The sequence below is a fragment of the Musca autumnalis genome, unplaced genomic scaffold (genome assembly GCF_047663935.1).
Source record: "Musca autumnalis isolate F117 unplaced genomic scaffold, ASM4766393v1 scaffold_1, whole genome shotgun sequence".
NCBI lineage: Eukaryota > Metazoa > Arthropoda > Insecta > Diptera > Muscidae > Musca > Musca autumnalis.
Window position 1 is genome coordinate 244989986 of NW_027411644.1, and position 15747 is coordinate 245005732.

General features: G+C 38.7%; 1 protein-coding gene across 3 annotated transcripts in view; it reads left to right on the forward strand.

Moving 5' to 3' along the window:
* Positions 1–15747, forward strand: part of Dscam3 (Down syndrome cell adhesion molecule 3) — a 457425-nt gene that overhangs the window by 81537 nt on the left and 360141 nt on the right. For all 3 annotated transcript variants that reach the window (XM_073960642.1, XM_073960641.1, XM_073960643.1), the window contains exons 2-3: positions 2201–2406; positions 10393–10660. In XM_073960642.1, coding sequence (XP_073816743.1) covers positions 2373–2406; positions 10393–10660 — 302 coding nt within the window. In that variant the 5' untranslated portion in view covers positions 2201–2372. The remainder of the gene's footprint in view (positions 1–2200; positions 2407–10392; positions 10661–15747) is intronic.

Genomic DNA, 15747 nt, shown 5'->3' on the forward strand with positions numbered 1-15747 from the left:
CCACTAAAATGACTGGAATATGTTATTTAGTCTTCGTTTGTGGTATAAAACGTTCCACCTTAAATTTTTCGGTGTAGGTTAACGTCTTCATATAGCCCCAATAGAACGGTACCTCCCGGTTTTCAGTATTTTAAAGGTTTTAGCCTCGATATACCACTCAAGTGGATGGAATTTGGTATTCAGTCTTCGTTGGTGACATACAGTTTTCCACCTCAATTTGTTTATATAAGTTAACGTCTTCATATAGCCCCCATAGAACGGTACCTCCCGATTTTCGGTATTTTCAAGGTTTTAGCCTCAATATACCACTCAAGTGGCTGGAATTTGGTATTTAGTCTTCGTTGGGGGCTACAAAAATTTCCACCTGAAATTTCGAGGTATAGATCAACGTCTTAATATAGCAAACATAGAACGGTACCTCCCGATTTTCGGTATTTTTATGTCCACGTCTGCATATAGCCCTCATAGATTGGTACTTCCCGATTTTGGTTGTTGTCTCAATATACTACTGGGTTGGAGTCTAAGACTTTCCGCCAGAAATTTATCCGTATAGGCTTTATATAGTCCCCTAGAACGGAACTCATTTGTGTTCCTAGAAGATAGAAAACTTATTTGCAAAACACTATCAATTTACATATACATATGTATGTAGTATTAATCTAACCTTCATGGACCCAATGCCAATTTTATGTATATTGAGGAGTTTTGTCAAATTTTGGAACAGGGATTGCTGTAATTTAGTATATTGTTTAGTCAGAGAAGAAAAATAACAATGATTAGCTTCTTTAATGAGTGTTGCTACTTTTTCCTCCTTAAGTGTATGTAACTTGGTATTTTGGGATCTCAAGGGGTAGAAAACCCCCACACAAAAATTACCTGTATAAAGTGACTATCATCAGTTAATTTATTATTCTCCTTCAAAACATTATACTTAACGTAGACAAATAGCTTTGTAGTTACTAGTTGTTTATATTTACTTCAATAAAGTGGTGGTGGAGGGTATATAAAGTCGGCTCGGGCGAACTTAAGGCTTTCATACTTGTTCCATTTCTCTTTGTTCCTCTCTACTTTTCTTCCGATACTTCTCTAATTGTAGGGTACCACAGACCTATAGTGGGATTCTGTATTGGTTAGCGACTAGTTTCTTTTCCTCGGTAACCTACCGACGAATTTCGTTAATTATCGAAATTATAAGCAAATAGAAATTTCCAGTTATCGATAATTGTCGGTAATTCTGTCGTTAACTAGTTGTAGAATCGCATCCCTGGTCATATCATTGGTTCCTTAATGGTGGTTTCTGGTAGACAAGAATGGATTTTACGACTGTTTGCATGGAGTGGACCTTGCCACTATTTTGCCGATATCTTATTAGAAAGAGCAGTGATTTTATTAAGTATTGGGACAGTTGAGTGGAATATGCTGTGGCTATCTGTTGTGATTGCAGCTTACCGATGTCCAAAATCCGTGTTTTGTCGTTGGTTGTTTATTAGCTACGTTAAATCGGGTGGGTACCTTTGCTGCAACAAGGTAAAGGTCCGATTTTATGATTGCTCCTGGGAATGATCGTACATATAACACGCTCGATGAATGTTTTCCATCTATCACAATCTCGTGCTGCTAACTACCATGTTTTTTCGTCTGCGAAGTCTTTCAGCATCATTACATTGTCAGATGTTTCACTGTGGATACAAAATTTCCTGAATGTTTTAGCATTAAAATCAATTTTAGCATTAACATCGCCTATAATAATTTTAATTTCATGGCAGACAACATACATATGTTTCTTCTAAGGGCTCGTAAAATATATGTTTGGTCTGTTCGTCCTTCTCTTCAGTGAGAGCATTAGCGCAAATAAAACTTATGTTTACAAATTTAGCTGTTATCCGATTTGAAGCAAGTCTTTCATTCACAGGAGTGAAGCTGGAGAGGGCTTTGTCATGCTAATGCTTCATGTCTTTCATCCCCTACGTCAGCCATAGCACTTTTATAATTTTATTTTTCTCTGATCACCTCCTTCTGTGCAATTATGTTTCACAGTAATTTTTTGAAAACGTCAATTTTCATCACATTTCATTCTTGTTTTTTTATGTCCAATTACTGATAAGTAGAACAATTCAAAGGAAACAACATGTATCCTATTATCTGAGTATTATAAATTAATTTTAATTGTCTATTTTTTCCATGCTTTTTTTGCTTTCAGATAACTCAGGTTTAAATGTTTGCCAGCAACTACGACGACCGTACCAACGAAGAACCTACGCATTTATAGAATAATAAAATAAAAAGAAAAACTCAAGACTACATCAACTAAAGCAACAAATCACAGAGAGATTTCCACAATTAAACGTACAAAACTAAGCACATGCTCAGACATGAGTTCACCCGCAATTGTTGCCAAGGCAAAAGGTATGTAACAGTTATTTTTATGTTAAGTCTTAATTCTCCTTTGAGCCGTTTTTCCATTTCATTCATCCATCTACTGTTCCAGTTGCCTTTAACATTCTTTCATATTTTTTGGGGATAAAACTGTATTAAGAACATTCGCCAAAAACCAAACAACCTCAAATGGAGGCCATAGAGCCATGTGCGCCTTTGATTGTTGTTGGCAGGCAGGTTGTTTCATTCATCTTGTACTAAATTTTCCGAAAATGTTTTAATGCGGGCCATCAGCCAAATGTTTTTGGCCCGCAAATATTTAAAACCTGTATGCTAACATATGTAGAGAAGCGTTAAAGTACCTGCAGGCATATGTGTTTACATACAGACACTCAGACACCAATGAATACGAGTCGGAATTTTTTCCATAGAATATGTGGTTTAATGTGTTTTATGAATATGCTGTCAAAAGATAATATTTTAAGTAAACCCAATTTCATATTAGGATGTTTCGATGTAGTAGCTCACAAAACCATATACGATGTATGAAAATATAACCTGAGTTACGTTACGTATGTCAGTTATATATGTTGGTTATCAGGCATTTTGGATTGTCAAGGTTAGTCGTGTTTTGGTGTGCTCTTCAACTTTTTACTACCCGAAAAAATGGATCAAAGAAGCTGTATAAAGTTTTGAAATTAAATGCACAAGGACATCTGAAACGTTGACTGTGGTGTTTGGCGTGTTTACTATGAGCAGAACACAAGTTAAGTTGTGGTATCTCAATGACGATACACGTTCTGGTCGCCCGACCACGTCAACAACGGATGAACGGAAACATTGAAGCAGTGAAGAACAGAGAGATTGCTGAAGAAATTGGTATATCGTCCAGTTCATACCAATCAATTTTTACGAATGTTTTAGACATGAAACGTGCAGCTGCGAAGATTGTTCCTAAATTGCTACATTTTGAGTAAAAATAACATCGCATAGACATCGTCAACGACGATCCTGATTACCTCAAAAAGGTGATAACTGGTGACGAATCATGGGAGTATGGCTGTGACATTGTGAACGTTTTGGTCACTGTTGGTCACCCCGACAGCAATGACATCATGAATTCTAGCCACAAGGTCGTGAAAGACACTTTATAGTTCTCTCAACTTGTGGACAACTGGCATTTGTTTCGCTGCTACCCCAGAGGAAATGGTGAGCATTGGCATCACTTTCTAGAATTATGAGGCAGTTTCTCCCCATTTCTTTGAGGAGCCCCTCTACATCTTGGACTGGCGGATCAGGGCTCTCAAATTACATATTGGTAGATGAGAAGATGGTGTGTGATCTGACACCTATTCTCCGGACTGTGGGTAACCAGTCTCCATAAGTTGGGCTGGAGATTGGGATTCTGCCCACCGAGTATTACCAGTATGCGTGCAGGGTTACTTTTATAGCGGCTCTTAAAATAAAGGACGAAAAGGACATTGAAGGAAGCGAGTTAGAAGGTCGAAATGCTCTACGAAAATAATCCTCATTCGATTTGACTGAAGACATTTCATCTCAAAAATATGCTAAAGCAATAGTGAACAAAGATATAACGCTAATTCCTGATGGCTTACAGGGTCTCTAGCAAAAACTTTATCAAGCCATAATGCGGAAGTTCGACTCACGGCGGATTTGTATTTGGGATTCTTAATATACTCACCAAGGGCTTTCATCTGCAAAAGTAATTATCTCTTCCCCAAAATTTGTGTTCACAGTCTAATCAGCAATCTCTTTACACTTGTCTTAACATCAGGTTCAGATCTGTCAATGCCTGCTAATGCAAGCTCCTCTGGTGCCATTGGTCTACTTGTTTTCTTTTCAGCACTGTTATAGATAAAATAGAACATAAGATACCCTGTGTTTCTGGTTAGCGTAAGAGGCTATTTTGGCTTTGGTATCTTTCCTGTTCTCCATCTTTTGGTAAAAGACAGAGGGCTCTTTGCTTGGATTGGGTCTTCTACCCTTCGGGTGTGGTTCTTTTGATGAAGAAGGGTTGATTTTGGTAAGAAACCCTTTTTTTGATGCATCGTTTTTAACGTATTATCTTTCAACTTTGAGGGTTGTCCTGTCTGAGTGGTGGCAATGCCTCGTTTATGCGTCGTTGGGTCAAGTCAACATTGCTGCTGGTTTGGCCTTTTGGAGCTATGGGATGCAATGTTGACATTGATCTTGATTTTGCCTCACTCCGTCATCGAGATGAGAGTGGTAGTTTACTTAATTCAGGATTTCTCTTGGGCAGGTGAGGGTGAGCTCTTTCGAACTTGCTTACCACCTAGAGATTAATCGTGATTAAGTTGGAAGTTGGACATCGCTAAGCTCCAATCACAACAGATAGCCACTGCATATTTCACTCAACTGGCCCAAATGCTTAATCAAAACACTCCTCGTCCCTATAATATATCAGCACATATCTGCCATTACAGTGGCAAAGTATTGCCCGCTCCAGGGAAATAATCTCAAAATCAGTACTTCGATACCAGAGACCTCCACCAAGGAACTCATGATATGACCAGGAGTGTTTTGCTCCCTACAATTAGCAGCAACGCGTAGCGCACGAGGGAGGTATCGGGAGAAGAGAGGAGAAACGTATTTTCCTCTGGAAACAGAGAGAAATTAAAAAGCGGGTGTGTGAAAAAATTGAGATGTGCAGGATCCAGAATGAAGTCCGAAAATTATACTAAAGAGTGAAACCTCAAACTGGTGGCTTTGGTACAGGCATGTCCTCCTGTAGATACCCGCAAGGTTATTTGGTAGCAGATGCAGATAGGGTGCTTAGGATATGGAAAGTGCATTTTTCCAAACTCTTGGTATACAATACTAGCAAAGACGACGAACATACCACAGATACCGTCCGATTAAAATGAGGTAAAGACAGTAATAAACCAGCTGAAGAATAATAAAGCAGCAGTTGCTCAAAACCGGAGGCGACACACTAATAAGGTGTATGCATTAGCTAGTTAGTACCATCTGATAGGAACAACGAGTAGAAGAAGTCTGTATGATCTAACTTTAGGGGCATAAATCTTCTACCTATTGCTATTGCACTATCTTGTAGTATCAGGTATAATGTGCGAACGACCAAAGCCTTTGGTCAACGAAATAGTTGGGTCATAGCAATGATGCCTTAGACCCGACACCACTGACCATATATTTACACTGAGCGAATCGTGGAAAAGACCCAGGAGATGCAGATCTAAATTTGGTATCCCCGTAATGTTCATTTGGCTTTGTATTATGTCTTCAGCTGATACCCGGCCCTCAGTTAAAATAGGAAAGCACCTTTCCGAAGCGTTCACTATCAAAAAAGAAGTAACTGATACCTTTAAAAAGGTCGAAGGAGAATCTCCTAAAGTGGGTCTGGCGGTAAACGGCGACAGGAACATGTTAATGGTGTTGACGCGCAATGCGTCCAACCAAGTTGTTTCCTATAATTTTAATGTAGATAAAGACTTCGTCTACTTCGACACCGCCCTAAACACAACAAACAACATCAGTTGTGAAATAAGAAGAATAGTATTAGCTAGAAAATGGTACCTTCGCTCAAGGATGCAGTTTAAAACAAAGCCACTTCTCATCAAACCAAAATAAATCTTTACAAAACGCTGATACTACCTGTGCTAATGTATGGTGCCGAAGCATGGGTTCTTGCGCAAGTAGATAGGGCGAAGAGAAAAATTCTTCGAAAAATCTACGTGTCAAACTGTGTTGAGGGTGAATATCGGCGTCGTATGAACCACTAGCTGTATTGGCTAGTTAAACGCACAATCGAGGTACAACGATGGCGATGGCTAGGCTATTACATTAGAATTGGCGACACACGCAGAACTGGAAGGTCACAGCTTCGATGGAGTAAACAAGTGGAAGACGAGATCGAAAAACACGGTATTCCAAATTGGAAAAGCAAAACAACAAATAGAGAAGGATGGAAATCTTTTCTTAGTTTGGCAAATAGGACAAATGACAAATACGTAAACAAGTAAGTAAGTAAGTTTGCACTCTCTCATCGTGATGGATGAGGGTTCCCTGTCGATCTACCCACTTTTCTTTGACCAATGTTGTCGGGCAAAATCTTGGCGACTCAACAGCGTACTTACTCTGGAGGCCAGTTCTGTCGGCTTAAGCCAATGGTAGGTCCTTCCGTGTGTTTGACGGTCCTGCTTTCAATGATTTATTTGCTGAGGCCAGTTATTTGACGCCAGTTATTTGTCGAGTTCGTCATTCGATAAACTGACCACGGCCCAGCAGAAGCACTAAGCTGGCTGAGGCTCTGAGCCACCATTCGCTTCAGTTTTGTTCAGCCAAAATAACCTCGACATCTTCTACACAGGGTTCCTTGTCCTTTCCCTTCCTAAACTGCCATCCCTTCTTCCGTAGACTGGGTTTCCCCACTCCACTCGTCGCTCAGGGCCACCATTGGCTTTAGTGGGGATAGAAGTTATCGGCTTTGTTCAGCAAGAATGTCTTTGGCAACTTCTTTACAGGTTACCCTGTCAGCCGTAAGCTGGGCTTCTCCCGTTGTGTTTATTTCAGAACAATTTACCGTAGGCACAACTTTCAGACTAGACGATAAAGGGATGCCTTTCAGTATGCCATAATTAAGATCTTACTGGTCTCGATCTTAATGCCCATAAGAACGAAAATTGTATGTTGCTGCCGCCACTCCTGGAGGCATACGCAGACAAACGTGCCGACAACTGTGGGTCAGGCGCTGCTGGATTTATTTGTAGAATAAATACCCTTCCGAAAAATACGGTTTTTACTATGGCATGGGTATTTGAGAAAGTACACGGGACCTGTCGTAAGAAAGTTTACTCGCCTTAACGGCTCATACCATGGTTCACCATTGCATTGAAGCAGCGATATCATGCGTCAGCTAGCGCCTTTTTAGAATTACCTAGAGAGCTTCAAAGAGCTTCCAGGTCTACCTCGCAGGCACCAATTTGAAGATCCACTGTATGGGCTTTAGTTCCCGCTTGGTAGGAGGATGAGGTCTATCATTCACCAGAAAAAGTATCCGGTAGGCGTGATAAGTTAGGCAAGATCAGTGAATAGAGAGAATGTAACACAAGTGTTACAACGATGGAGCAGTATAATCACTGCAATTACATGGTAGTAGCGAGGACTATTCCCCTCTTCCTCTCTGGAGCTGACGAACGGCTCTAACGAAAAATGAATTAATATTAACAAGTAAGAAAGTATCAGTCAGCTTTGCCGACAGAGATATACTCTCAGCCTGTGTATATTGAAACGATTTTTTCCCAAAAACGTATGTATTAAGGGGGTTTTAAAAAATTTGGATGTATGAACCGACAAAAATGTTCATTACTTAAAGGAATGGATCGATATTGACCATTATAGAGGTGGATCTCCAGCCATTACATACGGTGCATGTTTGCTCAAGAAATATGGACCTGCCCCTGAAAAAACATTTACCATCGTAATGGAGGCAGCGAATGCAAGTTGCTTCAACAAAAATCAAAGTGATTCGATTGCAGGTCTTAAAGTGAACTTATCCGAAATATTGTGTGGGAGGTACCGGATGGAGTGGACAAATATAGTCCATATTTAAACCTGATCTATATCTGGTAAATATATATAGAATGTGTAAAGTATGGACCAATTCGGTCGCTCCCTTCAAGAGTTAACGTACGAACAATTTTTCCGAACATTTTTAACTTTTGTGGGGGAGGTGCCTGAAGGAGTGGACCGATATGGCTCATCTTCGAACTTAAACTATGTTTGGACAAAATATTAAGAAGGCCACATTTTGGATCGAATTGGCAGATCCGTTCGAAATTTATCTTGCGCTCCAACCACTACACAAGGTGTCATAGGGTTTTTTTTGGACCTTTCAGGCTATTTTCAGGAAGTATGAACTTGCCCCTGATGAAACTTGTACCGTCGTGTGGGGGACAGTGAATGCAAGTTGCTTCAACAAAAATCAAAGTGATTCGATTGCTGGTCTTAAAGTGAATTTATCCGAAATTTTGTGTGGGAGGTACCGGATGGAGTGGACAAATATAGTTCATATTTAAACCTGATCTATATCTGGTAGATATATTAGGATGTGTAAAGTATGGACCAATTCGGTCACTCCCTTCAAGAGTTACCGTACGAACTATTTTTCCGAACATTTTTAACTTTTGTGGGGGAGGTACCTCAAGGAGTGGACCGATATGGCTCATCTTCGAACTTAAACTATGTTTAGACAAAATATTCCTAAGGCCAAATTTTGGATCGAATCGGCAGATCCGTTCAAGACTTATCTTGCGCTCCAACCGCCTCACACGGTGTCGTAGGGGTTTTTTGCAAAAGGCTATTTTCTCAGGAAGTGTGGACTTGCCCCTGATGAAACTTGTACCGTCGTATGGGGGGCAGTGAATACAAGTTGCTGAAACAAAAATCAAAGCGATTCGAGAGCAGGTCCTAAACTGAACTTATCCCAAATTTTGTGTGGGATCTACCCGAAGGAGTGGACCGATTGAGTCCATATTGGAACCTCATCTAAGTCTGGTAGACATTTCATGATTTGTAAAGCATGGACCAAATCGGTTACTCCCTTTAAGAGTTATCGTACGTACAAAATTTCCGAACATTTTCGAACTTTTGTGGGGAAGGTACCGGAATGAGTGGACCGATATAAGCCATCTTCGAACTTAAACTAAGTTTGGACAAAATTTTACGAAAGCCAAATTTTGGATCGAACCGCTTGATCCGTTCGAGAGTTGTCGTGCGCTCCAACCAGCCAGACAGACGGACGGACGGACATTGCTCAATCGTCTCCAAATTGTCTGAAACACATTTCGTCCAAACATACTTAGGGTCTAAAACCATTATTTAATAAAAACGGCAACCTATTTTTGTGTAAAAGTGCCCCCGAGAAGAACGTAAGCCCGTTATTCCTTTTAGAGATTACACCTGTGGTTTTGGCAATGAAGTTTATACTGCGTTGAGATGCTTAGGTTTTAACGAGGCTTCGTTCTAATACAGTTGGTATACTAACTATAAACCTTGGAACAGGATAGGCACGCGTTCGTCCAACGCCTCGGCGTTAGGGGATATCTAATTCGTAGGATATCACTACGTCGATAACCACTGATCGGTCACAATTTCTCACATTCAACGTTTCCAGAATATTGATTGAAGGAAATTATGGCTTTAAGCATCGCATGGTATCATGGTTGTTATTTCTGGTGAAGAAAATGTACAGCGCGTTAGAAGTGTTTACCCCATGAGGTTTTGTGTAGTCCTAAAGTGTGGCAACATAAAAAAATATATATATTATATATCTGAATATAGAAATATATATTTAAAAAAAAATTGCCTAGTCTGCCCATAATTTTAAGTCGTTTTTATTGTTTTAACCTGAGTACAATATGTTTTCTGTCCAATATTTGTAATCAGTTTTTGCTTATTGGGCATTCGTTTAGTTTATAGTGTGCTATTTCTCTTCTCATACAATGTGAGAATATTGATAAACTGTATCCTCTACAGAAATCTTTTATTGTACTAAAGTGTTCCCCCACCTAATATACACACTTTCCCACTCACAAATTTCTCTGATTACTAAAATAATAACATTTTTATGGAAACGTAAAAATAAAAAAAATATATGTGCGTACATGCTCTCAGCTAAATTACACAATTAGCAGAAGATGCCACGTTTCAACATTCTGACAGTGAAAAGTGAAAGTTAACACATTCAAGTGTCTGGGTGTTTGTTTGAATGTCAGTTTGTGTGCACTCAACTGTTTGTGGCCATGTAAACTTTTTCCTCTGGTTTTGAGGTTTTATTATTTTGGTAATTTCCCTCTGACATCCTCAACCTAAATATGTTTGTTCTCTTTGTTTTTTGCTTAAATATAAAATGTTAATTATATATTTTTATTGCCAACACTTGTTGTGTTACATGACCATCACCACCGTTACCACCTTTTAATATTTTTATTTTTCACTTTCTGTGTGTGTTTTCAGCTTTTGTCTGCCTCACCTCATTATCATCGTTGTTGGAAATTACTTTGGTAACCACCAGCGCATTACTTCTATTACTGCCACTGCCTCCGGTTGCCAAAGCCACAAGCGGCTTACGTGTACCCACCTTCCTGCAGGAGCCACCATCACGTTTGCTCTTTGGCAATGACACTGGCAGCCAAGCTAGTTGTACGGCACATGGCAATCCACCACCGATTGTATCCTGGGTGCTCAGCGATGGCACAATGGCCACACAAGTGCCAGGACTTAGGTAAGTTTCATGTTGTTGTTGTTGTTGGCATAAAAACAGCAACTAAAAATGTGCTCAGGTACTACTATTCATGCTGGTGCACACGTGGCGAATGCCGCCCTCATATAATAATAACAATAATTGTGATTATGTGTCGGGAAATGTTGTACGCTTGTTCCAACACAACCGTTGTTTTCTTGTGAAAATAAAAGTAGTTAATGTCGAATATGGTTTTGTTGTGGCTAATGAAGGTTGGGGCCTTTTTTTGCGCATCAAGCGGAAATAATAAAGTAGCTCCAAATGAAATTATAATTACGACATACACAATGTACCAATTTGTTTATAAAGATATGCGTGTGCGATTTTTTTTAAAAAATAAAGAAATTCTAAATATTTTTAAGCAACAGTATTTACCAGTATTAAATTAGTATAATGTAAGCAACAGGTTTTATACCCTCTGTCTTTGTGCTAACAAGGTTATGTCTTTGATACGATAAACATTTAGGTCATAGAAACAATGGTTTAAATCCCCACGTTTGTTTGGGATATTTGGAGTCGATTCTGCGCATCCAGTCTATCTGGCTGGAGTGCACGATAACGATCAAAAATGAACTTTATCGGTACACTTATTCAGGCGTCTCCCACACAAAATTTTAAAATTTTTTCGAAAGTGCAGTTTAAGGAGGTATCTCGGATCGTTTTGAATTTTCTGCAGCATGTTGTCCTTACGTTCCCTATTACGACGCACAGTGGTTCAGAATCGCTCCTGATCAAAATTCTATACCTTTTGAACGGATAGATATATTTTCATATTTTTTTTGTTCGTTAGAATGGCGTTAAGTTCTTTACCCTCCACCACAAGGTGTATTGAAGGAAAATGGAACAATTAGTTTCATTTCGTTTATGAAAAGAAAGGAGACGAATATTTTAACTGATTATAAATACTCCCTTTAAAAGACTCATAATGGGCCATCATCGTTATTCTTTCCAGTACATTGACCAATATTATTAATTTCCAAATTGAGCTTTTGTATCCTCGGGCAATACCCAATATTAAATTACAGCAATACCGGTTCGAAAATTTGACAAAAAAAAAAAAAAAAACATCGAAATACCTAAAAGTGTGCAGTAGACTTAAACCTGGATATATATGGACAGTTCGTTTGAACACGAACATCCAATTAACAACCAATTGGGTGAAAAATTTGACTAAAATCTTCAAAAAATTAAATGGTGGCCACGCTTCTATGGCGGTTATACCAAAACGTGGAGCTATGCTGTCTTATTTTGGCAAGGGAAGTTTGTGACTGTATGAATGTTTCGTACCTTTAGCAAAGACTAAATACAAAATTTTAGTTATTATACTTTCAAAATACCAAACATCGAAGGAACCGTCTTATGGGGGTTATATGAAAAGTGGACCTATACCGACAATTTTCAGATGGAAAGTCTTATACCCCTAACGAAGACTTACTATCAAATTTCAGTCGTTTCGGTGGGATATTGAGGCCACAATCTTCAAAATACACACTGAAAACCGGAAGGTATCGTCCTATGGGGGCTATATGAAGACGTAGATCTAAACCGAAAAAATTCAGGTGGAAAGTTGTATACCCCCAACGAAGACCAAATACAAAATTTCTGACATTTTGGTGGGATATTGAAAATCGGTAGGAACGGACAAATTTCAGATGGGAAGTTATATACCACCAGCGAAGACTAAATACCGAATTTCAACCATTTCGGTGGGGTATTGAGGCCACTACCACTAAAATACCGAAAATCGGAGGGGGTCTGTATGAAGGCGTGGACTTATACCTACCAATTTTTGGTGGAAAATTTCGGTGGTGGAAATTTCAGCCATTTCGGTGGGATATTGAGGCCACAACCTTCATATTAATGAAAATAGATAGATACCGTTCTATGGGGACTATACGACAATTTTCAGGTTGAAAATTGTGTATCCCCAACGAAGACTAAATACCAAATTTCAGGCATTTCGTTAAGATATTGAGTTCAGACCTTTCAAAATAACGAAAATCGGGAGGTACCGTTCTATGGGGGCTATATGAAGGCGTGGACCGATATCGACAATTTTCAAGTGGAAAATTTTGTACCCCCAACGAAGACTAAATACCAAATTTCAGTCATTTCGGTGTGATAATAAATCTAAAATCTTCAAAATACCGAAAATCGTTCTATGGGGGCTATATCCAAACGTGGACCGTTATAGTACATTTTCTATACCAAACATCCTAGAAGTAATATAATTTTTTATACCAAATTACAAAGCTCTATCTTACCAATTGCGAGCTGTATCTTGATTTCAACAGATGTACAGACAGAAGTACATGGTTGTTACGACGTAGAATTTTAAGCTGATCAAGTATACATATACTTTATAATATTTTGATGTGTTACAAACGGAATGACAAATTTAATTATACCCTCCATATTATTGTGGAGGTTATAACCATTTTTTAACAAATAAAATATTCTGAACTAAAACCGAATATTTTTTTCCTTACCACAATTCTTGAGCGGAGATATTTTGTTAACAATGATACCTAAATAATATAAAAAAATGTAAGCCAAATATAAGGACGAAACTAGACTTCTCTGCCTTCCCCTAAGGTAAATCAATTTTAACTACACCCACTTTAAAACTTGTTGTTTTTATACCCTCCACCATATGGAGGGTATAATTAAATTTGTCATTCCGTTTGTAACACATCGAAATATTCGTCGGAGATCCTATAAAGTATATATATTATTGATCAGCATAAAATTCTATGTCGATTTGACCATGTCCGTCTGTCCGTCCGTCCGTCCGTCAATCCGTCCGTCTGTCTGTTGAAATCAAGATACAGCTCGCAATTTTAAAGATAGAGAGTCAAAATTTGGTACAGAAGTGTTTATTACTTGCAGGATGGTTGGTATTGAAAATGGGATATATCGGTCCACGTTTTGATATAGCCCCCATAGAACGGTGCCTCCCGATTTTCGGTATTTTTAAGGTTTTAGCTTCATTATCCTACCAAAATGGCTGAAATTTGGAACGTAGTCCTCTTTGGGGGTATAAAACTTTCCCCGGTATCGGTCCACACCTTCCTATAGCCCCCATAGAACGGTACCTCCCGATTTTCGGTATTTTGAAGGTTTTAGCTTCATTATCCTACCAAAATAGCTGAAAATTGGTACGTAGTCTTCTTTAGGGGTATAAAACTTTCCCCCAGAATTTTGTCGGTAGCGGTCCACACCTTCATATAGCCCCCATAGAACGGTACCTCCCAATTTTCGGTATTTTGAAGGTTTTAGCTTCATTATCACACCGAAATGGCTTAAATTTGGTACGTAGTCTACGTTGGTGGTATAAAACTTTCCCCCAGAACTTTGTTGGTATCGGTCCATGCCTTCATATAGCCCCCATAGAACGGTACCTCCCGATTTTCGGTATTTTGATCGTTGTGGCCTCAATATTCCACCGAAATGGCTGAAATTTGGTATTTAGACTTCGTTGGGGGTACTCAAACTTCCCCTTTAAATTTGTATAGGTATAGGTCCACGCCCTCATATAGCCCCCATGGAAAGGTACCTCCCGATTTTTCGTATTTTGAAGGTTGTGTCTTCAATATTCCACTAAAAATGGCTGAAATTTGGTATTTAGTCTTCAATGTGATATAAAACTGTTCGCCAGAAATATGTCTGTACAGGTCCACGCTTTCATATTGCCCCATTTCTGACTAAAATTCGTCGGTATAGGTCCACGTTTCGATATAGCCCCCATAGAACGGTACCTCCCGATTTTCGTAATACTGAAGATTGTGACGTCAATATCCAACCGAAATGGCTGAAATTCGTTATTTCGTCTTCCAAGAGTTATAAAATATTCCAGAATAGTATTATCAGTATAGGTCCACGTCTTCCTATATCCCCATAGAAGCGTACTTCTTGATTTTCGGTATTTTTTAAGTTTTAGCCACATTCTCTTTCCGAAATATAGGAAATTTGGTATTTAGTCTTCTTTGAGCCTAAAAACTTTCCGTCAGAAATTTGTCGGTATAGATCGACGTTTTGAAATAGCCCCCATATAATGGTTCCTCACATTGTTTTGCCGAAATTGCTGAAATTTAGTATTAAGTCTTCTTCATACACGAAAGGAAACTAATTATTCCATTTTACTTCAATACAACTTGTGGTGGAGGGTATAACAAGTTCGGCCCGGCCGAATTTAACGCCGTTATTACTTGTTTAAATTTGAAAACAACAAATATGAGATAAAGCAGGCTTACTTTAAAAATAATATGTAAACACACATCTCAACAAAACTGCCAAAGTGAATCTAAAAAATGTATATAAATATGTATTCAATAGGTCAGCACCTTTATATTGGGCTATATTAAAGTGTGGACCTATGTTGGCAATTTTTGGTGAAGAAATTTTGTGACCACTAAGAACCTCAAATGTCGAATTACTGATAGTTCAGTAAAAATTTTTAGCTAAAATAATCAAAATACCGAAAATCGGGAGGTACCATTATATGAGGGCTATATCAAACCTATGTTGACAATTTTTGGTTAAAAATTGTTGTGACCACTTCGAACTTCAAACGGCACATTACAGGTAGTTCGATCAAAAAATGTAGCTAAACTCCTCCAAATATAGAAAATCGGAAGATTTCGTTATATGCTGGCTATACAAAAACTTGGACCTATATTGAAAATTCTTGGAGGAGATGTTTTGTGACCAATGGGAACATCAAGTGCCAAATTACAGGTAGTTCAGTCAAAAAATTTAGCTAAAATGCTCAAAATACCGATAATCGGGAGGTACCGTTATATGGGGGCTTTACGAAACGTGGACCTACGTTGACAATTTTTGGTGAAGATGTTTTGTGATCCCTGGTAAACTCAAATGGAATGTTACAGCTAGTTCGGTTAAAAATGGTAGCTAAAACCCCCAAAATAACCAAAAACTTGAGGTACCGTTATATTTTTGCTAAAATCCTCCAAATATCGATAGTCTGGAGGTACCATTATAAGGGGGCTATACTAAAACGTGGACCTAAATAGCCCGTTTTCAATACCAAAAGTTCTATGTACCTACAA